The 27,357-nt window shown below is 35.6% G+C and overlaps 1 protein-coding gene across 2 annotated transcripts in view; it reads left to right on the forward strand.

Annotated features, from left to right (window-relative positions):
* The window catches only part of ATAD2B (ATPase family AAA domain containing 2B), a 122,570-nt gene that overhangs the window by 4,121 nt on the left and 91,092 nt on the right, over window positions 1-27,357 (forward strand). Inside the window, exons 2-8 of one of the 2 annotated variants that reach the window (XM_070451180.1) lie at window positions 13,898-14,049; window positions 18,595-18,644; window positions 19,001-19,154; window positions 20,620-20,722; window positions 22,108-22,216; window positions 23,364-23,405; window positions 24,785-24,901. In XM_070451180.1, the coding sequence (XP_070307281.1) occupies window positions 13,898-14,049; window positions 18,595-18,644; window positions 19,001-19,154; window positions 20,620-20,722; window positions 22,108-22,216; window positions 23,364-23,405; window positions 24,785-24,901 (727 nt within the window). The remainder of the gene's footprint in view (window positions 1-13,897; window positions 14,050-18,594; window positions 18,645-19,000; window positions 19,155-20,619; window positions 20,723-22,107; window positions 22,217-23,363; window positions 23,406-24,784; window positions 24,902-27,357) is intronic. The other variant, XM_070451170.1, reaches the window with a different exon arrangement.

Consider the following 27,357-nt stretch of genomic DNA (forward strand, 5'->3'; position numbering starts at 1 on the left):
AAAGCTCAGTGGACAGGTGGTAGGATTAACACTTGTTATAAGAAGTAAGGAGCCCAACCAGTGTCTGCACCTGAATGGGGAGTGATCCTGTCTCTTTAAGGGTCCACATTAGGAAAGTGCCGCATTATTTTGAGTTATGTATTTGGCCTTTTATTTTTGGACACATAGTGAGGTTTCATTTGTGTATGTTCCTGAGTGGTTTCTTGATATTTGGGTTTTTGATCTTGTACTAGGAATGTTTTATGTTTCTGTTATGTGTCTGCTCTGGGGGAGAATTCTGTGAAAAATGAGTCATTGAGTAAAAAACATACAGAATTTTTGGTAAAAAGTTCTATGGAAGTACAAAGGTAGGGGGAAAACCGTATGTAAAATGTGCTAACTTTATTTAAGTATGCATTAGACAATTTTTTAGAGAGGCAAGTGTTGTATGTGGCTTATGTCAAACAATAGAAAAGCTATGTTAAAATTAATAGGTCATGATTTGTTTTAGCTTATAGATACTTTGAGTATATGCTGTAAGATTCTAAACTTCAGATGCTTTTGAGCTGTAAGTATTTTGGCATAAGATTTTTTTTTTTTAAAGATTTAAAAAATTTTCATTTTTAGGTTGTTTAATCTGTAGGTAGAATATATACCTTTGGTTAAAGTCTTTGTTTCCTAGACTCTTCTATTAGAATAGTCTATAAACTCCCTGGGACCAGGCGCTATATTTCATTTTCCTCACAACTGCTGTATTCCCAGGGCCTAGTATGTCATCTGACATATAGAAGATGCTTAATAAATACTTGTTAAATGAGTGAATGAATAACATAATAAGTAACCAATCTAGTGGGTGAAAATTGTGAGGATTGAACTCTGAGAATAGAGGGTAACTAAAACACAGTCCCTGCCTTCATGGCTCTAAGTATGCATGTGGAAGATACATGAGAAATTGTTAACAGAATAAATCAGTTCAAGGTAGGGGCCAGATGACATGGATTCTCAGCGTGCTAAGAGTTCTAATCCTTTACTCACTGAATGTTTTGAGTGGAACTCTGATGTTCTTTGAGGATAGAGATTGTCATGTTCACACCTGTATCCTGAGTGCCTGCAACAATGCCTTCCAGATGTGGTGCTCAACAGTCTCCTCTTCGCCCCTCTCCACCACTTAGGTTGCAGGATCTCAGTTTCCTGACCAGGGAGTGAACTTGGGTCACTGCAATGAAAGCACTAACTCCTAACTCCTGGACCGCCAGTAAAGAGTTTTTGAAAGAATGAATGGAAAGTAGCTTCATTTGAAATTATTTTCATTTTGATGGTCTTCAGTTTTGCTGTATTTATATGCTGCAATTTGCCCAACAATTTGGCCCATTTGGGGGTATTCTGATAAGGAGAGGAGTAAACTAAGGTTTACTTAGCATCACATACCAGGTGTTGAATGCTGTCTTATTCAACCCCTGCAATAACCCCATGAGGCAGGTGATGGTATACTTACTTTACAGCTGAGGAAATTGAATTGCTGAAGAGGTTAAGTGGCCTGTAGAAAGCCAAATAGGCATTAGTAGTAGGGTAATATTTAAGTCTAGTTGTCTTTTACATGTCTGTTTCTTACTGTCTCATCTGTATTTATCACTACTGTTTGATGCTGTTCATTCAGTTTTCACAAATATCTGAAAAAGTGAAGAAGGCTGCCATTGTACCGTCAGAAAATACTGTATATAGGCAGATTTTTACTAGACTATCTGGAGTTGTAGTGTTTAGTATTGAGATTAGAAGAATGAACAGTAGCCTATGGGGATATGAAATACAAGACAGTGATTTTTTGCAGTAATTGCTTGCTGCCTGATTTTCAGGGGGTGGGTGTAGGGAGAGGAGCAGGCATATAATGTGAAGATAATATTTTGGCAATATTTTTGTTTCCTACTATTTTAAAGATGGTTTGGGAAAAAAATCCCTATAAAAAGAGTAAGTCTGGGGACTTGTGATATGTGAAAGCTGAACCATAAAGAAGGCTGAGTGCCAAAGAATTGATGCTTTTGAACTGTGGAAGTGAAGTTGCTCAGTCGTGTCTGACTCTTTGTGACCCCATGGGCTGTAGTCCACCAGGTTCCTCTGTCCAAGGGATATCCCAGGCAAGAATACTGGAGTGGGTTGCCATTTCCTTCTCCAGGAGATCTTCCCAACCCAGGGATTGAACCTGGGTCTCACACATTGTAGACACTTTACCGTCTGAGCCACCAGGCTAGTCCAGTTGAATTGTAGTGCTGGAGAAGACTCTTGAGAGTCCCTAGGACTGCAAGGAGATCAAACCAATCAATCCTAAAGGAAATCAGCCTTGAATATTCATTGAAAAGTCTGATGCTGAAGCTCCAATACTTTGGGCACCTAATGTGAAGAGCTGACTCACTGGAAAAGACTGTGATGCTGGGAAAGATTGAAGGCAGGAAGAGAAGGGGGCGACAGAAGATGAGATGGTTAGATGGCATCTCTGACTCAATGGACATGAGTTCACTGTCTAGGAGATAGTGAAGGACAGGGAAGCCTGGCATGCCACAGTCCATGGTGTTGCAAAGAGTCAGATACAGCTTGGCAACTGAACAACAACAATTTGAGTAAATAAGACTCGGTGCTTCTTGTTGCAGACCTCTGTTGAGCATTTTGTTACCTCTGTTAAGTGGCTCACTTGTCAGGGACCTTGAAGTTGCTTGATGAAAGTTCATTTCCCTTATAGCTTACTAACATCCTTTATCTAAAGTATACTTCAGTGCTCACACTTAGGGTGAGTGTTGCAGTTGTATACTTGATTGTGCAAATTAAGGGAATCCAATTTTAAAAAATAAAGTCAAGCCCTAGCACACTGTACCTTCTTAATCAGTGTCACATTGTAATAATTTAAAATATGTATATAGAAACAGGGGAAACTTCTTTGAGAGATGTGTACAAACATAAGAGAAACTGATGAAGGGTAGTTTCTGTATGAAAATTTTGGAAGTATTTTAAATGAATTAAAAAATGTAACTTAATTTTCATGTTTTAGTTTTTACTCTTCTAATTAAGTCTCCAAGTTTATTAGATGGGAGAATTGAGAAATGATAGTTGCCTAAGGCCATTTGATTTTAAAAGCAACAGTTCAACTGGAAATGTAAGTTTCTTTCTTTAATTTTTAGTGTCTATTGAGTGACTTGATGTGCCAGACACTGAAGGTAAAGGAGCACACAAGACTCTCTACCTCAGCTCTTAGACAAATATTTATTTCAAGTCATGAAATCAGTATTTCAAATAATATGGAAATGTGCAGAAAAAAATTAAAGGACTTTCCCCACTCCCATGATTCCTCTAGTTCATTCTTCCCAGGGATAACCACTGTTAAAGCTGGTATATATCTTTCCAGACCATTGCACATGTAACTATGGGTTATTTATATGTTTGTGTATATATTTATATATCTGTATCTATATATCTATCTCTGTCTCTGTTTGTATCTATTTGACTGTGCCACATGACTTGTGGGACCTTAGTTTCCTGACCCAGGGATTGAACCCTTTACCCCCTGCAGTGAAAGCATGAAGTTCTAACCACTGGATCAACAGGGAATTCCCTGTATGTGTAAACTTTTAACAGAAATGGAATCATACCTTATATACTACTTATAATTATTTTTTCTCTTTAACTGTGTATCATGTACATTCTTTCATATCTGTCCTTCTTGCTAGCTTTTTAACATTTTGTTGTATCTTTACACCTCACTTCTTTAACTTTTCCCTGTTGATACACAGTTAGGTTTTCTCCATGTTTTTAATATTATAAATAATGTCACATGATTCTAGGCAAAGTGGAAATATTGAGTCAGAGGTATATTATACTTTAAACTTTTATAGTTTTTGCCAAATTGTTCAATGAATAGGCTAAATAAATATGCACCCTACTCCCCAAAAGTCTCCACACTTGTTTTTGTACCTTTTACTGGCTGACGAAAGGAGTTAGGGGTTAAGTTTCCTAAAGGGTAGACTTTGATCATCAAGTATATTTAGTATCTAACACAGTAATAGATGATGTTAGTAAATTTTGTTTGTGGAGGGAATTGATCACTGAAGATAATAAACTTAGGAAGTTACGTTAATACTACAAAGCCAAGCAAATATCCTTACTTGAGACTGTATCCACTGTTAGGCTGTAACTGTACACATATGTTACTTTTAGTGGTTGGCCAAATTGTTTTTTTCTTAGTAACACTTAGTTATCTTTAACTCCATTTGAAACAATTTTGTTAGATTGTAGTGTGACAAGCGTCAGATCAGCTGTGGCTTAAAGAAAAAGCTTACTAAATTGGTGAATTTTTGTGTAGCTATTTTAATACTGAAGATGAAAGGAAAAAAGCAACATTTTTGGCAATTGTTGCTAAGTCAAGTCCGACCCTTTGCAATCCCATGGACTGCAACACACCAGACTTCCCTGTCCCCTTCACTATCTCCTGGAGTTTGCTCAGAGTCATGTCCTTTGAGTCAGTGATGCCATCTAACCGTCTCATCCTCTGTTGCCCTCTTCTGCTCTTGTCCTCAGTCTTTTCTAGCATCAGGGTCTTTTCCAGTGAGTTGGCTCTTTGCATCAGGTGGCTAAAGTATTGGAGCTTCAGCTTCAGTGTCAGTCCTTTCAATGAATGTATTCAGTGTTGATTTCCTTTAGGGTTGACTGGTTTGATTTCCTTGCAGTCCAAGGGACTCTCAAGAGTGTTCCCTGGCACCGCAGTTTGAGAGCATCAATTCTTCCAGGTTCAGCCTTCCTGACGGTCTAACTTTCACATCTGTACATGACTACTGGAAAAACCATAGATTTGACTATATGGACCTTAGTCAGCAAAGTGATGTTTCTGCTTTTTAGTACGCTATCTAGGTTTGTCATAGCTTTTTTTCCCAAGGAGCAAGCATGTTATATACTTTTACTGGCCAATTTAAGGAGTTAGGAATTAAGTTTCTTTAAGGACAGACTGTTTAATTGTCAAGTATTATTTAGTATCTACAGATATGCAGATGACACCACCCTTATGGCAGAAAGTGAAGAGGAACTAAAAAGCCTCTTGATGAAAGTGAAAGAGGAGAGTGAGAAAGTTGGCTTAAAGCTTAACATTCAGAAAACTAAGATCATGGCATCTGGTCCCATCACCTCATGGGAAATAGATGGGGAGACAGTAGAAACAGTGTCAGACTTCATTTTTTTGGGCTCTAAAATCACTGCAGATGGTGATTGCAGCCATGAAATTAAAAGACGCTTACTCCTTGGAAGGAAAGTTATGACCAACCTAGATAGCATATTAAAAAGCGGAGACATTACTTTGCCAACAAAGGTCCATCTGGTCAAGGCTATGGTTTTTCTAGTGGTCATGTATGGATGTGAGAGTTGGACTGTGAAGAAAGCTGAGTGCCAAAAAATTGATGCTTTTGAACTGTGGTGTTGGAGAAGCCTCTTCTTGGAGAGAGTCCCTTGGACTGCAAGGAGATCCAACCAGTCCATCCTGAAGGAGATAAGTCCTGGGTGTTCACTGGAAGGACTGATGCTGAAGCTGAAACTCCAATACTTTGGCCACCTCATGTGAAGAGTTGACTCATTGGAAAAGACCCTGATGCTGGGAGGGATTGGCGGCAGGAGGAGAAGGGGACGACAGAGGATGAGATGGCTGGATGGCATCACCGACTCGATGGGCATGAGTTTGAGTAGACTCTGGGAATTTGTGATGGACAGGGAGACCTGGTGTGCTGCGATTCATGGGGTCGCAAAGAGTCAGACATGACTGAGCGACTGAACTGAACTGAAAGTAATATATATGTAGATGTGAGCTCAGTCATTTCCAACTCTTTCGGACCCCGTGAACTGTACCTGCCAGGCTCATCTGTCTGTGGAATTTTCTAGCAAAGAAATACTGGAGTCGGTGGCCATTTCCTTCTCCAGGGGATCTTCCTGACCCAGGAATCAAACCGGTGTCTCTTGTGTCTGCTGCATTGATAGGTGGATTCTTTACCACTTGCACCACCTGGGAACAAGATAACACAGTAATAGGTGTTAGTAAATTTTGTTTGTGGAAGGAATGGATCACTGAAGATAATATGCTTATGAAGTTATCTTACTACTACAAAGTCAAGCAAGTATCCTTACTTGAGACTATCCATTGTCAGGCTATAGTTGTAGACATTTGTTACTTTTAGTGCTTGGTCAAATAGTTTGGTTTTTTCCTAGTAGCACTTAGCTGTCTTTAACCCCATTTGAAACATTTCTGTTAGATTGTATTGTGACAGCTGTCACATCAGCATGCATTACAAAACAAACAAACTTACAAAATTGTTGAATTTTTGTGTAGCCATTATAATATTGAAGATGAAAGAAAAAAGCAACATTTTCATCAAATTATGCTTTATTGTTTCAAGAAAGGTAAAAATGCACTGAAATGCACAAAAACATTTGTATAACACATGGAGTCAGTGCTTTGACTGATGGAATGTGTCAAAAGTGGTTTGGGAAGTTTGCATGCTAGAGATTTCTCACTGGATGATGCTTCATGGAGGGGGAGACCAGTTGAAGTTGATGCCAATCAAAGTGAAATATTGATTGAGAACAATTTATGTTACACTACATGGAAGAGAGCCTACATACTCAAAATACCCAAATCAAGTGCTGAAAATCATTTGCACCAGCTTGGTTATGTTCATCGCTGTGGTGATGGGGTTCCACGTAAGTTAGTCAGGAGAAACCTTGACTGCATTTCTGCATATAATTCTCTACTTAAATGTAATGAAAATGTTCCATTTTAAAAATGTGATGGGTGATAAAAAATGGATACTGTACAATAATGTGGAATGGAAGAGATTGTAGGGCAAGTGAAATGAACCACCATCTACCGCACCAAAGGCCGATCTTCATCCCAAGAAGGTGATGTGTATATGGTGGGATTGGAAGGGAGTCCCCTACTATGAGCAGGAGCAGATTCCAAACAATTAATTCCAACAGTACCGCTCCTAGTTAGAGCAACTAAAAGCAGTGCTCGATGAAAATTGTCTGGAATTAGTCAACAGAAAATGGATATTCTTTGATCATGAAGACATTTAGCGAGACTGCATGTTTCTCTGATGACCAGGCAAAAACTGTTAGAGCTTGCTTGGAAAGTTCTGGTTTATCCACTGTATTCACCAGACATTGCACCTTCAGATTTTCATTTATTTCAGTCTTTACAAAAATTCTCTAAGTGGAAAAATTTCAAAAGACTGTAAAAGGCACCTAGAATAGTTCTTTGCTCAGTAAGATAAAAAATTTTGGGAAGGTGGAATTATGAAGTTGACTGAAAAGTGAAGTGAAAGTGAAGTTGCTCAGTCGTGTCCGACTCTTTGTGACCCCATGGACTGTAGCCTACCACGTTCCTCCATCCATGGGATTTTCCAGGCAAGAATACTGGAGTGGGTTGCCATTTCCTTCTTCAGGAGATCTTCCTGACCCAGGGATTGAACCCGGGCCTCCCACATCGTAGCAGATGCTTTACCGTCTGAGCCACCAGGTAATGGAACAAAATGGTGAATACATTGTTCAATAAAGTTCTTGGTGAAAGTGAAAAATGTGTCTATCACTTAAAAACCGAAGAAACTTTTTGGCCAACCGAATACTTCCTCAACCTGGTTTTAAGAATCTTTTGCCCTGGTGGCTCAGATGGTAAAGAGTCTGTCTGCAGTGTGGGAGACCTGGGTTCGTTCCCTGGGTTGGGAAGATTCCCTGGAGAAGGAAATGGCAACCCACTCCAGTATTCTTGCCTGGAGAATTCCATGGACAGAGGAGCCTGGCGAGCTACAGTCCATGGGTTTGCATAGAGTCAGACTGAGTGACTAAGCACAGCACGTGAAGTAAATGGTAGTTTTTGAGTCACAGTGGTAGTGCTGCAATAGGAGACTGTTCTCTCGTTTAAGTCTGTGGCATGTTTTATGCTGCCCATTGTCTCTTTGTCATTTTAAGTCATGTAATATTTTCAGATAAAAAGATATTATCTTCCAGGAAGAAAATTGCAGTTTAAACTGTAAGAGATATAAACTATTTTTATCTTTTTATAACTCCTCAGCTCACTTCTATATTTTTTCCCCCTTTCTGTAGTCTTTCATGATGATTATTTAGAAATATTAAACTAGTAAGCTGTTGCTCTTAGGATATTTGAGGAAATTTTAGGATATTTTGTGTGTCTGAAGTTTTAGGACTTTGTAGAATAGTATTGGCTCTAAGAAAATAAATAGCAGTGTGAGTTTTGTTTTCTGAAGTCATGGTAACTGCTGCCTCTGTGAATTCTTTTTACAAATGAAAGAAAAAGAAATTGACTACACTTTTAAGCTCTCTCATGAACACAGGAGTACCCAGTTTTTCAAAAGGTGGAAGAAAAAGCTGTCTTATAAAGGAAACTGGAACAGATTGATGGCACCAATATACTTTCTAACAGGGGCTGTCCCTATTCTGTTTTTTCTTTTCTCTTTGAGGTTCTTTTCCTCATCAGTTATCTGGCTCTTTTTGGGGGGAAGGGGCTTGCTGTATGGTTTGTGGGATCTTAATTTTTGCTTTTGAACTGTGATGTTGGATAAGACTCTTGAAAGTCCCTTGGACTGCAAGGAGATCCAGCCAGTCCATCCTAATGGAAATCAGTCCTGAATATTCATTGGAAGGACTGGTGCTGAAGCTGAAACTCCAATACGTTGGCCACCTCATGCGATGAACTGACGTAGTTGAAAAGACCCTGATGCTGGGAAAGATTGAAAGCAGGAGAAGGGGACAACAGAGGATGAGATGGTTGGATGGCATCACTGACTCAATGGACATGAGTTTGAGTAAACTCTGGGAGTTGGCGAGGGACAGAGGCCTGGCGTGCTGCAGTCTATGGGGTCGCAAAGAGTCAGACACGACTGAGTGACTGAACTGAACAGAGTTCCCTAATCAGGGATGAAACCCAGCAGTGAGAGCACCAAGTCTTAATCACTGGACCACCAGGGAATTCCCCTCTTTAAATTTTTATTATAGCTTATTCTTTTCTGTGGTCCCTTTTCTTCTATTTACAAGAATCCAGGTTTCTTAAAAAAAAAATTCTTCACTGACTTCTCTGACTTTGTAACCTCTTTAAGACTACCATCTTGTTTTTCTTAATTCTGACACTTTCAAGAGTAGCTTTGTGGTTTATCACCTGTACATTCTCACCACTCACTCAATTCTTCACTTAGTGATTTTCACCTCAGCATTTTGCAGAAATTGCCCTATCAGAAGTTACAATGGCCTCCTAATTATCAATACACACATTTACCAGCTTTTATCCCATCTGATCTTTTTATGACCAACTTCCAGTCCCCTTGTTTGAGTGAGACACTGTGTTTTTCTCTGGTTTATGTGAGATCCTTTTAGCTCATCTCTGTAATATAGACATTTTTTAAAGGTTTTTTACTTTTGTTCTCTTGTTTTTTCACTCTGTATGTTACCTGTGACCCCTTTAGTATAATTTCATATCTATCGCTAGTCCTCACATCACTCTGTCTCAGAACTGCGTTTCCCACAATCTGATAGACATCTCCCTAGATTTCTGGCTAGAATTCTAAACCTAACTTTCAAAATCATAATTAACTGTTACATTTCTCCCATCAGCAGCTGTAGACTACCTCCCTCCCCCCACATCCCTCTACCTTCCTCCATAGCTCCTAAAACACAGCAACCACTTTTTATGCCCACCCTGTCTTTACATTTGATATTGGTGTTCCACTTGTATGCAGGACAGGAAGCAACAGTTAGAACTGGACATGGAACAATAGACTGGTTCCAAATAGGAAAAGGAGTACATCAAGGCTGTATATTGTCACCCTGCTTATTTCACTTATATGCAGTGTACATCATGAGAAATGCTGGGCTGGAAGAAGCACAAGCTGAAATCAAGATTGCTGGGAGAAATATCAATAACCTCAGATATGCAGATGACACCACCCTTATGGCAGAAAGTGAAGAGGAACTAAAAAGCCTCTTGATGAAAGTGAAGAAGGAGAGTGGGAAAGGTGGCTTGAAGCTAAACATTCAGAAAACTAAGATCATGGCATCTTGTCCCATCACCTCATGGGAAATAGATGGGGAGACAGTGGAAACAGTGTCAGACTTCATTTTTTTGGGCTCTAAAATCACTGCAGATGGTGATTGCAGCCATGAAATTAAAAGACGATTGCTCCTTGGAAGGAAAGTTATGACCAACCTAGATAGCATATTAAAAAGCGGAGACATTACTTTGCCAACAAAAGTCTGTCTAGTCATGGCTATGGTTTTTCCAGTAGTCATGTATGGATGTGAGAGTTGGACTATAAGGAAAACTGAGTGCCGAAGAATTGATGCTTTTGAACTGTGGTGTTGGAGAAGCCTCTTGAAAGTCCCTTGGACAGCAAGGAGATCCAACCAGTCCATCCTAAAGGAAAGCAGTCCTGGGTGTTCATTGGAAGGACTGATGTTGAAGCTGAAACTCCAATACTTTGGCCACCTCATGCGAAGAGCTGACTCACTGGAAAAGACCCTAATGTTGGGAAGGATTGGGGGCAGGAGGAGAAGGGGACGACAGAGGATGAGATGGCTGGATGGCATCACTGACTCGATGAACATGGGTTTGGGTAAACTCTGGGAGTTGGTGATGGACAGGGAGGCCTGGCATGCTGCGATTCATGGGGTCGCAAAGAGTCGGACAAGACTGAGCAACTGAACTGAACTGAATCTCTTAGTTATTCTGTTTCCTGGAATCAATTTCTTATTTTCTACATCTGTAATGCTGTATGAATCCATTATCAGGACTTGAATCAATCTCTTGGTTTACTAATTCACTTACTGCCTTGAATTTTTCATTTTTTAATGCTGTGCTTGGGTACATTCTTTTTGTCTTTTAAGTCCAGGTTCTAGATTTCTGAACAAATTCTAATCTGGGCAGGAAGTCTTCCCTGAAAACCGGGGCAGCATAAAATTCTTCTCTGTTTCATTATTCTCAAGTTTTTTTTACCTAATTTTAGGAGATTTATGGTAGAATAGTGTTTAATATTTGTGGTAGCTGATGAGTATGGTTTAAGAAACTCAAGGGATTAACTTTTACAAATTGGAAAACTTTTCTACCTATTTTAGAAGGTTAGAATTTAGTCAAAAAGTCACTTAGGTGGGAAGGACAACTGTTTATTGTACTTTTATTTTTTGTGCGATTTGACATTATTATTATTATACCTCTCGGAATATATCACATCATTGAATCATGTTCCTCTGTCAATTCTAGGTGTTCCATTATTGTTATAAAATAAAATCCACATGATTTATGATGTCTTCCTTCATCTCAGCTGGCAGTTACCATTTTTTGCTTTCAGAGAATTGTGTATTTCTAGATTCTTTACCATCTGAGCCACCAAGGAATCCCATTCCTATTACAGTACTTACTATAATTTGCTATATATCATTACTGTAGCTATCAGTTCAGTAGATTGTGTTTAAGGTTTAAGAAGGCTTTAGTCTCTTTTTTAAACCATTACCTAGTCCTCACCCCATGTCTTATGTGCACAGTAGGTCTCCAACAAATGTTTGTTAAATGAAATTATTCCCTTTGTTTGAAATGCCTTTCCTGCTCATGGATTGTAATCACTCTGACACATATTGCTAAATGACTATGGGTAGATTGCATAATCTCTCCTAAATATTTTTATCCTGAAACTAGCAACGCCTTCCCTCAAAGGGTTAGGTTATAATTAACTAGTAAAATGCTTTGAAGAAGTTAAAGTTAAGCATTATGATCATCCTATTAAAGGTGAACTGTTGGTATCAGGTTTGTAGGTAAAGCTTTCCCAAAGCTTGAAGTTAATTAGATGGTGTTGAAGTAATTATTTTGTAGTATTTGCATCTTGGTTTTTTTGCTTTACTTAAATCCCTAGAGTTCTTTGGAGGGAGGGAATCCTTTGTAATGCTGTTTATACGCCGAGTCACGATTGAAGTGTTTTCACTGTAGGAGTGGTACCGTGCAGCATTTAAAATGATGTGTATCATGCTATACTTAAATCTTTTATATGCTGGAGGTCCTCAGACTTCTGTGTGTTGAGAATCATTTGGAGGCCCTCATTGAAAATATCCCACCTCCACCCAAGGTTCTAGTTTAGCAGGTTATGTTTCTTAATGACAAATCAGGTGCTTTCTGATTCAGTTAGTATCACTGATACTATTTAGTTAGTATTTCAGTTAGGACAACACTTTGAGAGATACTCCTGAATGAAGCTGTAAAAAGCCTGTAGAATATGAGAGAATGACTAGTAAATAAACTTATAAACTCATATGACTTATGATGTTCAAAGTCATTAGTTATATAATATTTACAGAGTTGTATAATAACTCACATATTTAAAAAATGGCTTGACTTCAAATACTTTTACTGTTTTTCCTTTAATTCAATAAGTACATAGTACTTATTCCCAGAGTGTGTTTGTGAAACTTCAGTACCTACAGATAGCTCCAGTTGGTGGTGGACAGTGCTGCAGTCCGTGGGGTCCCATAGAGTCGAACATGACTGAGCAACTGAACTGACAGATGCTCCGTGAAAAAAGAGCTTGTTAAATAAGTTTGTGAATTGTTATATACTGTCATCCATACTTGGAGATTTATATTGCATATTAACTTTTTTTCTGTATCACCATGTGGCCTGTGGGATCTTAGTTCCTCTACCAGGGATAGAACTTGGGCCTCTTGTATTGAAAGTAGAGAGTCTTAACCATTGGACTGCCAGGGAAGTCCCTGCATATTAACATACTAAAGACTCTTACAAGTCCTGAAGCAAAAAACCTTGGACCTCATTGTTTTCTGAAATTTATTTGATTATGAGCTTTCCTTTGTTTCTCCTAGCAATTTCTATTAATTTACTGAACAAACTTGAGGAAATCTTGCCTTTTTCTTTCCCCCCAGTTAGGAAATGAGTGAATGAATTGAATAAGGAGGGTTGGGGAGGGAAAATTCTTACTAGGATGCCAACTAAACTATATAGGAGTGATTGGATTAGATAATTACCACCATGATGGTATCGGATAAAGGCAAGTAGTAGTCAGTGAATGTTGTGGCTAGTGAGTTTGATGAAGAACAGAGTATTGGTTAATTTTAAGAATGATTTCACATAAACTAATCAAATACAAAGGGAAAAATAGTGACTTTATAGTGGGAAAACCTGGCAGACACCAACTTGATTAGGTGATCAAGATTATTCTTAATGATGGGTAGATACAATATGCATAGTATCATGTCTGTATATCCTTCCATGAATGTTATGGCCTGAATTGGGTTACGAGGAACATCAGGTAGGCCCAGACTGATGGTCATTCCAGAGAATTAAAAAGACTATATTCTTAACTGAGGGCATGAGGAACTGAGGGGACTGTTCCAGATAGGAGACAGAGGAGGTATGATAACTACATACAGTATATGTTCCTGGATATAATTCTGAAGCAGAAAGGAAAGAGAGACCATGTTGGGACATTTGATAACATTTGAATGTATCTGCAAATTAACTCTGTGTTGTATCAATGATGATTTCCTAGTTGGAAGGATTGAATGATACTAATGTAGCAGAATTTTCTTGCTTTCTGAGTTACACACTGGACTATTTTGGAGAGGAATGATGAATCATGTCATAAAAATATATATCTACACATCTTTTCTGTAGGTTTGAAATTATTTTAAAATAAAAGCTAAACATACTTTTTTGAGCATAAATTTATCTTTCTAAGTTTTTTGTTTCTGTATTTACAGATTACATTTTGCTACACTTGCAGAGGGATTCCTTCAGTAGATAGTTTTTGGTTAAATAAACACTATCCAGGAATTTAAGAATTCCATGAATTTTAATAAGAATAGTAAATACATTTTAAACTTTTTCTTTCAGAAAGCTGAAGCTGATGGTAGTTTAAGTGATAGCCACGTGTCTCCTCCAGCCAAACGCACTTTGAAACAACCTGACTCTGTTTGCAAAGACAAATCAAAATCACGAACTACTGGTCAGCGAGAAGAATGGAACATATCAAGTGGACAGGCCAGGTGAGAAGGGAGAACTCACCCATTGTTTTTTCATAATTTTTTGGATGGGAATCAGGGCTGATATTAATGCTAATTTTCTTAAATTGTAAAACCACCTGTCTGGGAATACTTATAAATTGTATTAAGCTTATTTTATAATTTTTGTGTATAATTTTATTTTCTCTATACCAAAAATACATTTAGTATGTAATAGAAACTATTATTACTTAAAATGTTAAGAATTTTGATAGGTCTTGAATGTGCATACATGTTTATACTCCTGAAAATTTAAATAAAAATAATGGTTAGAAGTATATTTTTTATTAGAAAATAAAATCTCTTCTTCCTAAAATTATTAAATATTCCACTTGAATTGGTATGCTAAAATGTAATAAAATCTCAATTAATTTTTAAGAAATCTTTTCATGTATCTGATTGTTTTCAACTTAAATTTTCTTTGTGTCTGTTTTGATATGTATTATGAACATAATTTTACTCACCAAAGTAAGTGGTACTAATTTAATGTAGATAGGATAGCTGTACACACACTCAGAAAAGATTTAAATTTTCAGCTTAGAATCCTTAGCTTCTCTTTTATCCAAAGTCTTTGATGTAAAAGTGCTGATGATGTACCAAATGCTAACGAAAGTAAAAGGGAATTCCTTTTTGACAGTATTTCTATTTTATGTCTGTAGGGAAATTCTGGACATTTTTATTAGTTTTTAATGAAAATAATCTTTGGAGTTATATAGATTTTGATAGGCATTATACATTTACTAGTCTCTAAGGAGTCTATGCCTAATTTAATGTGTACCACTTTAGTTAAAATTTTTAATTTTGCATTGTCTGAGAGCTAAGTTGAAAATTATGTGAATCAGTCTTTTTTTTTTTTTTTTTAACTTTCCCAGCTTTCCCATACTCATTCATCTGTGAGATGAAACAGATCCAGATCACTATAATGATGTCACTTAAAATAATACTTCCCTTTAATTATACTTCTCCACTTGATTTATGGGTTGTAATCTGTATCCTGTGTTCATTAGATGAGTGAATCAGGCTTATTTTTCTAACAGACGTTTCTAAAAAGTATTCTTTTACTGTTAAAAGTTTGGCCTTTAATTTTAAGATAATTTTAACAGTGTAACTCAAGTATGAGTCTCTCTAGTATAGTAGATTTCTCACATCTTATCCACTCAGAGATCTGTATAAATTAATCTTGATCATGTCTTTCATGTAAAAAGAAGAGAGAGTTTTGCTTCCATTTAGATACCTTAAGAGTTTGATATTCCTTTAAAAAAACTTTAAGTACATTTTGAATAAGAAACTTAAGAAATAATGAATACTAATAGAATTTACTGCTTCTGTTTTGGCAGAGAATAATGTTTAGCAGTTCACACAATTTTAAATGTTTTTGGGTTAAACTTTCATTGAGGAATGTGATTAAGTGCTACACTGCTAGAATCTTTTAGTATTTCAGATGAACTGAAAAGAAAATGCCATTTGGTCTGTCAGATTCAACAGAATTGAATTTTTGGGAAACTTGTAGTTTAAAAATATTTTAGATTTTGAGATAATATAAATACAAAAACCAGGATTTATATGAGTGCTTATATTAGTTTTTATGTCATGAACCTGAGAATCCTAATTCCTTTATTTTGGTAATCTAAAGTCCTAAGAGCATCTAAGGTAAAATGACTGAATTTCTTTGACAAAAATGACTTTAAAATACAGTTCATTTAGAGGAAAATTGAATAAAGATAAAAATTAGTATTAGCTATGAAAAATGATGACTGTTAAAGGACTTTAACAACCATTAAATTCTTTAAAGAAACTACTGTTGATTTGTAAAATAACATTTAGGAATAACTTTTAGAGATTGGATGAAAATAGAGATTAAAATGGAACTAGAACTTTGATGTCTTCATAAATGATTTGAAATAGATTATAAGTTTTCTTTGGGGGAGGAATCTGGGTTTATATATTTAAAGTCCCAAGTTTATCAATATAGTTACAGTGATTGAGAGATTGTAAAATGAGGATTTTCTTGGTTAAAATCTTTACTGTATTGCTACATCTTTTCTTCTTTAGCTTATATGTAGAAATTCATAAATATACTTGCTAACCTAGATAGCTGTTGCAGCTTACAAATATTTTGAGTTCCGAATCCCATTTCACTGACTTTTGTCAGTTGACATTTATTTAGCCACTAGATATTTAGCTAATTTGGAGGCTGTGTGTTTGGGGAGTAGGTGGTTGGGAGAGTCAATGTGGAGAACATGGCATGCATTTGATGTCTGTAGAATAATAGAGAGACATACTCTGAGAAACACACGAAATTAAATCTTTGATAAGCCTAACTGTGCACTAAAGTGTAATATGTGTGACAATTTTGTTTTGTGGTCAGATGATTAGGGAGTAGTGAGGTTAGGCAGAAGTGTAATCACCACTGCTGAGGCTCATTAGAATTGAAGGCTGCTAGTGGGTAAAGTTTTTCCAAATGAATGCTTTTGCTGAATTGAGGTTTAAAATCCTCATAAATCATTGAATGCCTTGGGTTTATGTGGGTGAATAAGTAATGATTTTTGAGTCTGGTATTGAACTTGGTAGTGTGTCCCATGTAATTAAAGGTGTAGAAACTTTTAATGTAATAATTACTGAATGCAGGGATAGTGTCTCCATTTAAAAAATTTAGGGTACAGAGATAAAGGGAAATATCCCCCACTTACTCCTCATTTTAAAAATAAACAAAGGGGACTTCATAAAGGATTTATTAGAGGATTCATTTAATCAGTGAACCTGCATGGTTACACTTTAAGTGATTAATTTTTGGGAACATTGATTCAAGAGACTTTTAAAGCACCTATATAATTGTATAGGCAGACCAAGCCTTGAAATACCAATATTATCTTTTTATACCCAAGTATTTCATATTCTATCTCCTTTTTTTTTCTTTCTCCTTTTTATAAAGAGAAATAATAATGGTACAATGATGACAATAAGCTATGATTGTAAGATAATGGGATTGATTGAAGAAGTTTTCTTTTTTCTCCCACCTTAAATCAGATCTTTCATTAGCAATGAAATAAAAGCAAGTAAGCACTGTCTTCTTTAGAGGAACAAAAATTGTTACTGTGCTTTCATCCTAGTGATGTTATTTTTTCAACAGAGTTTTAGATTTCTTTTGTAGAATGATTTTAGGGTTAGCATCTTTTCTTTGGAATAATTTATGTGAAATTCCAACCATTTGGTCTTACATACGGCTAAAATTCATTTGAAGCTAAGAGTTGTGAATTAACTGATTAAACTGAGTTAATGTTATGTTGGGTCCAAAGCCAAAGTGTATTTATGCTTTTTCTATGTGGTTTTAAGTGGATTTTAAGAGTGATTCTAGGAAGTTCCACATGTATAATGTTCTAAGGAATAACCTAACAACACATCAATTTTATTACTGATAGTCAAGTTCATATACCAGGAGAATTGTGTAATAAAGATGCTAAAAATGAAATACTTTCCAAGAAGTAGTATTTTAGAACAAGATGGTTGTGTTGTTTTCCTGGGGAAAGGAGGGATGGAGTTTTTTGTTTTTGTGTTCTTGATAGTCAGAAGGTATGTAATAGTTTTTGTTTATATCATATAGTCATCCTGTCTGTGACTTTTACTAGACAAAGACATTTATAATTAATATTTATAACATTTAATATTTATAATTAACATAAAGCATGCTGGAGTAACCAAAAATGTTAGGATATTTTAGTTAGAAAATTGTTGTGCGAATCACATAGATAAGCAGAAGAAAGTCATATATACTATTTTTTGAATGTCCTCTCTCTCCCCTTTTTAATATTTGGAAATAATAATTGTTGGGTATTTAAAAAAAAAAGTTTACGCTGACAGCTCTTTTATTATGTAACAATTTTTAGTTTTTGTTGTTGAATTTTAATTATAGTAAGGTATACTGCAAATTTCTTCCATAAGTTTTCATATTTTGATGACACTTTAAGTATCTTTCTAGTGACTTAACATTTCTGTCCCTCCACCAAAAGGGAGAGTGGTACAATGACTTTTGAGAGATTAAGTTTTCATGTATTAGTTTAGAATGTGTAATATAATACTTTGAAGAAATTATTAAACATTGTTGGTGTTCAAGTACTTTTTTCTTCTTACAATTTATTGTTTGATAACTTTGTTTGAATCTTAGGTTGTCAATGGAAACAAGTAGTAAAGGTCTGTGACCATTGCTGTTTATGGCATTAGTTAACTTTATGATACATACAAAGCTTAACCTTTTTCATTGGATTTTAATTTATAGAGTTGAAGACAGAGTAAGTTCAGTTTATAACTTGTTATTAAAGCTTTTCTTGAAGTAATGAAATGACTTTTCACTAGTGTATTTTATTAATTTGTATATTGTCAATCTTAAGGTAAAAAATTGTTATCTTTCCTTTTAAAAAAGTTAATATTGCATTAGTGACATTTTAAAGATTAAAGTGATTCCACCAGCATTGCATTTTTGTTTCTTTAAATGAATGTTGATGTGTTTGCATATTAAATATAATTGTGTTCTAGGTTAACTTCTCAGCCTGGTGCTACATTACCAAACGGACATAGTAGCTTATGTGAGTATTCTGTTATGAAACTGGTTAGTATTGAAATGCTTATAATGTTATTAGAGTTCTAAAGTGGGGTAAAATAGAGTAATTTACTAGTATGCTCAGCATACTGTTGGAAGTGACTGGATTTCAGTCATGGTAAATATGTATATAATTGTTAAACATTGAGAAATTAGTACAATTGAAATAATTTAAGTTATCATGACAAATTGTAAACAGTTTTAGAAATTTAACATTATTGGATATTAAAGCCATTTAAGAGGTTATAGTAAGCTCCTTATAGTCTTTTTAAAGTAATTTTTGATTTTTTTCTTTCTTTTTATACTCTGTACTTTGAAATGGAAATTTTTCTCTTCTTGTAGCCCTTCGAAGCCATCCCCATCGAGGGGAAAAGAAAGGAGATGGGGACCTTTCTTGTATAAATGGTGACATGGAAGTCAGAAAAAGCTGTCGTTCCAGGAAAAACAGATTTGAAAGTGTGAACCAGAGTTTGTTATTTGATCAACTGGTAAATAGGTATGAATGTTTTTGCAGTAAGCAATTTCATGTAATTGTTTTTTTTTTTTAAGCCAGTTATGTTTTAAAAAAATAACTTAAGCACTGACTTAGCAATCAGTACAATTATTTAAAAACTTAATATGAATTAATCATGGTTAGCAATAATTGTTAATTTCTAGTCAATTTACTAGATTTAATGCAATTTATGTGATAGCATATTTTTTTCATACTTTTTAAGCTCTTGTGCTTAGTTAGATAATATAAAAAGTAATTTTATTTTAACTTCACTACTATAGTCCTGTAATATTTGCTCATTTAACATTTGTGTTTTGACAGTTTTCAAGAAACATTAAGTTCCATTACTGATATATAATAGGTATAGTTTTACTTAGTCAAGATTCTGAATTGAAAGTCTTTTCAGACTGCACATATTGGATATAGCCTAGCTGACTCCTCAGCATCTACGTACAATGAAACTGTATTCTTCTCAAATAACAAATCATCCTATTTAATCCTTGTAATAGCTTGGAGAAGGGAGATGAGTGTAATTCCTTTTTGAAAGGAGAGGAAATTATGTTTTATTGTGGTAGTGTCAAATTTGAGTATTAGTTATTTTTTGTTAAGTACCTAGATCAGTATCTGAACACATAGTAAGTGCCATGTGTGTTTAAAATGTCAGTGTCAGTATATATTTTGTGGATGTCAGTGTCCTCTAATTTCAAAGTGTATCTGCCCTTGTAGTGGGAGGTGGGAGAGAGGTTTAAGAGGAAGGGGACATATGTGTACCTATGGTTGATTTATGTTGATGTATGGCAGAAAGCACAATACTGTAAAGCAATTATCCTTTACTTACAAATAAGTAGATTTTTAAGAAAAGAAAAAATATGTCAGTTCAGCTAACCTTATGCTGGCTTTAAACTTTTTACAATTTCTTTATTCTATACAATTTTTTAAATTATTTATTTATTTATTTTATTCTATACAATTTTTAACACCATTCTCAAATAAAAAGATTTGAATTAGTTTTTTTTTTTTTTTGGTACCATGGATCTGATAGTCAGTTATTTGTAATAGTATTATGAGTTTAAATATTTGAAGCCTTGTAAACAAAGGTCTTCTATTTGTAAGTTTTATGTTAATATATCATGACAGAAGATGTTCTGTTTCTGTCTTTCTTTTCTTTTTTGGCCATGCTGCATGGCTTGTGGGATCTTAGTTCCCTCAGAAGGGTTTGAACCCAGGCCCCAGCAGTGAAATCCCTGAGTCCTAACCACTGGACTGCCAGGGCATTCCCTGTTTTCATCTGTTTTTGAGGCATTATCTTCTAATGGATGCTAGTTCAGAAGAGGATATTAATTGGGATATTAGGTACAGTTAGAAATTAGATGGCTTAATTATGCTTTGATGGTGAGCTCTTTTACCTGAATGATACAGAGTTTGATCCTGCAATTGTCTAAACCCTAGTTTTATTATGTAATTGTAGTACTGCTGAAGCTGTACTACAGGAAATGGACAACATAAACATCAGACGGAATCGTCGATCAGGAGAAGTAGAACGGCTTCGAATGTGGACAGATACAGAATTTGTGAGTATGTTAACCTTAACAACTGTCCCTGGTGCCTCAAAGGGTAAAGAATCTGCCTGCAATACGGGAGACCCATGTTTGATATCTGGGTCAGGAAAATCCCCTGGAGGATGAAATGGTAACCCACTCCAGTATTCTTGCCTGGGAAATCCCGTGGACAGAGGAGCCTGGGGGGTTCAGTTCACAGGGTTGCAAAGAGTCGGACATGACTGAACAACTAACACAACAACAACAACCACCATTGCAAGTAGTTTTTATTTTGATTGAGGAATTCAAAGAGAGAGAGTAGCATTTGGATTTTCTTAAATTAACAGAATTGTCCTTTTTCGTTTCCAATTTAATCTGAGATTTTATTGTTTTCTTTTTTCTTTTATCCGTACCTTGTTTGCCACAAGCTTCCTCAAAAGACCCTCTACCCTTTTGCCGGAGAGATCTCCTGGAGAAGGAAATGGCAACCCACTCCAGATTCTTGCCTGAGAAATCCCATGGACAGAGGAACCTGGTGGGCTACAGTCCATGGGGTGGCTAAAGAGTTGGATGCAGCTTAGTGATTAAACAACAACATCTTAAAAGTACAACTCTGATTCTGTCAACTATTAAGGTTTTTTGGCTGCACTGTGAGGCATGTGAAATCTTAGTTCCCCAGCCAGGGATCGAATCTATATCTGCTGCATTAGAAGTATGCAGTCTTAACTGCTGAACCACCAGGGAAGTCCCTTTAATGGTTTTTTAATGTGTGCTGAATTAATTAAAATCACCTTAGATAGCCAGTGGGAATTTGCTATATGACACAGGGAGCTCAAATCCAGTGCTCTGTGATGACCTAGAGGAGGGGAATGGAGTATGAGGAAGGCTCGGGAGGAAGGGGACATATGTATACCTATGGCTGATTCATGTTGATGTATGTCAGAAACCAGTAAAACATTGTAAAGCAATATTCTCCAGATTAAAAATAAATAAATTAAAAAAACCCCAAAACACCTTGACTGGCATAATATGGTTTCAGACTTTATCTTCCCACACACCATTGTCCAAATACAAACACATCATCCTTCCTTTCCTATCTTTTACTCCTGTTAATACTTCTGGTTGAGGACTTAATGCAGTTCTATCTTTGTTTCAAGGCTCATTTCAGATGCTTCCTCCCCCACTCCCCTAGGCACATTTCCCCTCTCCCTGCCCAGTTTTCAAGTATCTTATAAGTTTTATTTTTCTTCTTGTTTCATACATTTATTGAATTCAGTAAGGTTCATTTTTGTTGATCTGTGCCTTGCAAATAGATCCTCAGTAAATTTTATCAAGTGGGCATGTCCCATTGGGCTAGTGATATTGATGGCTGGGAATAAATTTCATGTTAATATTTGACAGATTTCTTTCTTTAAAAGGAAAACATGGATATGTATTCAAGAGTGAAAAGGCGAAGAAAGTCACTGAGAAGAAATAGTTACGGGATACAAAATCATCATGAAGTCTCTACTGAGGGTGAAGAAGAAGGTTTGTAAAGCACCTTTATGAAATAAATGCTACAACGTTCAGGTGGGAGGAAAGAGAAACATACAAACTATATATATATGTGTGTATGTGTGTGTGTATATAATATATTGCTGAATGGGTGATTTTTTACTTTAGAGGTCTATATTACATAATTCAGAATAATTTTTGTTCCATTGGCAGTTCTGAGTATTTAATTCCTTCACTTGGAAAAATACCTTTGCTGTATGCTATGCATGATGCTGAAGCTGAAACTCCAGTACTTTGGCCACCTCATGTGAAGAGTTGACTCATTGGAAAAGACCCTGATGCTGGGAGGGATTGGGGGCAGGAGGAGAAGGGGGAGACCGAGGATGAGATGGCTAGATGGCATCACCAACTCGATGGGCATGAGTTTGCATAAACCCTGGGAGTTGGTGATGGACAGGGAAGCCTGGCGTGCTGTGATTCATGGGGTCACAAAGAGTCGGACACGACTGAGTGACTGAACTGAACTGAACTGAACTGATGCATTGTTGTGTAATATTGATATATCTTATTAGTAAGCTGTTGGTAGTTCTTAAATGACCTAATCTGATGTAGCATTTGCAATGGGTTGATTTGCTTGTTAGTAGGCAAGACCTCTTTTGTATTTAGGTACTTTTTAGTTGGAAATCTCTGGCCATAGCCACCTAAATCTATGATTATTTGGATCTCAAATTTAGTTATGGATAGATGATGGTGAAGTTAAAGAAAGATTGCTAATACTACTGGAGGGAGTGGTACTGCTTTTTTCTGAGGCCTATCTGAGTTCTGATTTGAAGAATCCTGACTGAATTTGTCAGGCTGGATTTGGGAGTAGATGAAAGCACATTGTCTGAGGATTATAAATTGATGACTAGTACAATCTATAGGAGTTACATTTATAGGGTTTAATTCTGTAGATGTTCACTTTCTTTGTTAAAATGGATTTTTAGAAGATTTGGTGTATTTAAAATGCTGTGTAGTTGTTTTTCACTGGGAAATCTTATTAGTTCCTACTATTCGTGTAACTTAGATGGATAAGAATGGGTTTATTTCTCAAATTCTGTAATTAATATATTAGTAAGTTTTGAAGAGTTGATATTTTTAATGAAGGTATTTTATTGAGCAAATGTTGTTGTTGTTACAGCTAGAACCTCTATATTGCTTCCTTTGGAGAAAATCAGTATAGGTGAGACAGATTTATAATGTGATTTTTGCCTTATTATTAACTGAACACCTTTGTAGATTTCCCCGAGGACTTGCCATGTTTAGAATTTTTTCTCATAATAAATAATGCAGGTTTTTTTTTTCCAAAAGGTAATTTTTTGAAGTTTTAAGAAAACTTATTTGGACACAAGTAATTTAAAGTGTTATTTAGTTAAGTAATACTGCATTTGCTAATTTTCTCATGAGTAAAATGTAAAGTCCTTTGAATTTTTAGTTTCATGTTTCACTGAGCATCACTGACAGTTTAAAATTTTTTCCAGTGCTTTATTTATTTATTTTTTCCAGTGCTTTAATATGATTGTGTTATATTGATAATTCCTGTGGTTAAAAAGTTAATCATAAAGTACATTGCATTTGAAGACCCTAAGCTTACACATGTTCACCAAACTCTCTTTTCTTTTTAACTTTTAATTTTATATTGAGGTATAGCTATTTAACAATGTTGTGATAGTTTTATGTGGACAACAAAGGAACTCAGCCATACATATACATGTATACATTCTCCTCCAAACTCCCTTTCCATCCAGGCTGCCACATAATGTTGAGCAGAGTTCCATGTGCTGTACAATAAGTCCTTTTTGGTTGTCCATTTTAAATATAGCAGTGTTTCACTAGACTTTTAAACTGTAACTATGTCACATCATAGCTATAGCAAAATCACTTTTTAAAATTAAAGGATTTATGTACATTGTAATTTATTTTTTAAATGTATAGCCAGGTAAATTATAAACTGATCACTCATGTCAAGAAATAAACTATTACCAATACCCTAGAAATCTGCTTTCATACTCTATCCCAATCTCTGCCTGAATTTTTCTACCAAAAATGTAACTAATCTGTGTTTACCTGTTATCAGTGGGCCTAATAAACCACTACACTGCCAACAAAAATTGTTCTTGTGTAACATTAGTAATTATCTTTTAAGCATATTTTTTTTGAACTATCAAGTAGTATGTGAATGCTAACTGTATTCAGTTTTTAATTGGGCATTGAATGAAGTTTGCTGTAATAAAGTTTTGAATCATATTCTTTTATTGCTTTGTATGTCCAAAAAGATAAAGAAAAGGTTGAAAAGTCATAGGTGAATCAAGAGCTCAATTGTGATCATATTGATATATTTAATAGAGAACTATAATATTTGTAGGAAAGGCATTTTCTTTTACATCTGTCTAGTTTCATTTTTAATTGCATTGATTTATGCTGTATCATACAGTGTTGACACTTTTAAATGTCACCTGTGTAGAAAGAGTAAAAGATAAGATATAAATATTCAGTTTTAGAGTAGACCAATCCTTGTGGATTAAAGCAGATTTTTTTTTTCTTTTGTGTGTGGGAAACTAGAATCTCAAGAGGAAGATGGAGATATAGAGGCTGAAGAAGCAGAAGGAGAAGAGAATGATAGGCCATATAATCTGAGACAAAGAAAAACAGTGGATCGATACCAAGCACCTCCAATAGGTAAGAGACTCTAAGTAACTTCTTTTCTTTTTGTGGTAGAGTAGCTTATTCTGCTCGGTTCCTTAAAAAAAATTAGTGTTGTTGAATTTAAAAGAATGAAATCTCTTACAGATTCTGTATATCTTTTCTTATGTATGCTTCTAGTCACACACATGACTGAATGTTGGAGGATACAACTGCAATATAGAATTTCATAGTGCATGCACATTTTATTTAAATAATCCTAAATTTAATAATAAATACTGCTCATACTTTTGTATTACTTTGTTGTTTATTGAGTACTTTCATTTGTAGCAGTTCTTTAGGGCAAGCCTTTCTGTGTTCCAAGTGGTTAAGTAATTTAAGCTAAAGTCACAAAAGGGCAGCTTGGCCAGTAAGCTAGGTTTGTTTTGTTTTAGTCTTGAGAAGGAAACAGTTTATCCTAACACTTTTAAATCTGATGACAAGTATCAGTTCCATAGGTTCTATTTTATTGTCTCTTTCCCCAGCTCTTGGGAAATTCCATCATGATTGATTTCCTCCAGTTTTTAGAGTATGGAAATTTAGTTCACATATCATGAAATTTGTCATTTTATCCAGGCTTTGCTTTTTTTTTAATCTGTACAATTTATGAGTTTTTAGTATATTCACAAGGGTGTGCAGTCATCACCACTGTTTAATTCTGTAATATTTTATTACATCTATACTTCCGTGCCCCCAGCTCTTGGCAATCACTAATGCACTTTCTATCTCCATTGATTTGCCTATATGTGACCTTTTGTGTCTTGCTACTTTCATTTAGCATAATGGATCATTTTATTCAGACTTTCATGTTCTAAAGCAGTGATTGATTCTCTGGAAATATCAAAGTTACCTCACTAGAAGCTTGCTGAAGTATGTAGACATTTCTCTACTCCAGTTAGGACTCACTGTCACAGGTACCCCTAATAATAACAGGATATGTATGTTAGGACAGAGAAAAGATTGTGAGCCATTTTTCTAGCGTTTTTTTTTTTTTAAAGCTTTATTGAGATATGAGTTATATGTAATCCATTGCCATTGCGTATGCTTCATGTGTACAGTTTGGCAAGTTGGAAATACCTTAGGGATTTACTTATGAAACTGTTACCACAGTCAAGATAATAAGCATTTTTCATCAATGTCTCCATCCTCAAATTTCATTCTGCCTGTTTATAATCTACTCCTAACCCTTGTGGCTCAGCTGGCAAAGAATCTGCCTGCAATGTGGGAGACCTGGGTTTGATCCCTGGGTTGGGAGGATCCCCTGGAGAAGGAAACGGCTACCCACTCCAGTATTCTGGCCTGGAGAATTCCATGAACTGTATAGTCCGTGGAGTTGGACATGACTGAACGACTTTCATTTCATTTCATTTCAACCTTCTTTTGCCTCCCTCTCCCAACCCTCAGGCGGTGACTTATTTTACCTGCTTTCTGTCACCATGGATGAATTTACATTTTCTCAAATTTTATGTATAGTATATACTCTTTTTTGTCTGACTTATTTCACTCGGCACGATAACGGTAAGACTCATCCATGTTGTTGACTATGACAGTAGTATTTTTCTTTTTATTGCTGAGTAGCATTCCATTGTATGGGTATATTACAATTTGTTTACCCATTCATTTGTTGATGACATTTGGATTGTTAATATTTCTGGTGTCTGGGTATTATAAATACATAAGTTGTTATGAGCATATGTTTGCAAGTCTTTGTTTGAACTTATGTTTTCATTTTTCTTATAAATACCTAGAAGTAGAAGGCTGGGTTTTATAATTAGGTGTATGTTTAACTTACTAAGAATTACCAAACTGTTCCTAAGTAATTATACCATTTACATTCTCACTAACAGTGTATGGAATCCCTTGGCGGTAGTTCATATGGTAAAGAATCTGCCTGCAATGTGAGAGACCTAGATTCAATCCCTGGGTTGTGAATATCTTTTGGAGAAGGGCATGGCAACCCACTCCAGTATTCTTGCCTGGAGAATCCCATGGACAGAGGAGCCTGGTGGGCTACAGTCCATGGGGTTGCAAAGAGATGGGCACGACTGAGCAATTAACACTAAGAGTATATGAGTTTCAGTTGCTCCATATTCTTGTCAACATTTGGTATGGTCATTTTTTAAAATTAATTTTAATTCATATTTATTGTAGTTTTAGTTTACATTTCGCTAATGACTAGTGATGTTTAGCATATTTTTATCTGCTGATTTGCCAAGATTATCTCTGGTGAAGTATTCAAATCTTTTGCCCATTTTTTCAATTCAGTTGTTTGGTTTTTTATTATTGAAATTTTGAGAGTTCCTTATGTACTCTGGATATCAGTCATTGTGATTTACAAATATTTTCTCAGTTGGTAGCTTCTTGAAAAAAAATTCTCTTAATACTATCTTTCAAAGAGCAGAATTTGTAATTTTGATGAATTTCAGTTTATCAAAACATTTTAATGGATTAGG

Source organism: Odocoileus virginianus, chromosome 2 (genome assembly GCF_023699985.2).
Source record: "Odocoileus virginianus isolate 20LAN1187 ecotype Illinois chromosome 2, Ovbor_1.2, whole genome shotgun sequence".
Lineage (NCBI taxonomy): Eukaryota > Metazoa > Chordata > Mammalia > Artiodactyla > Cervidae > Odocoileus > Odocoileus virginianus.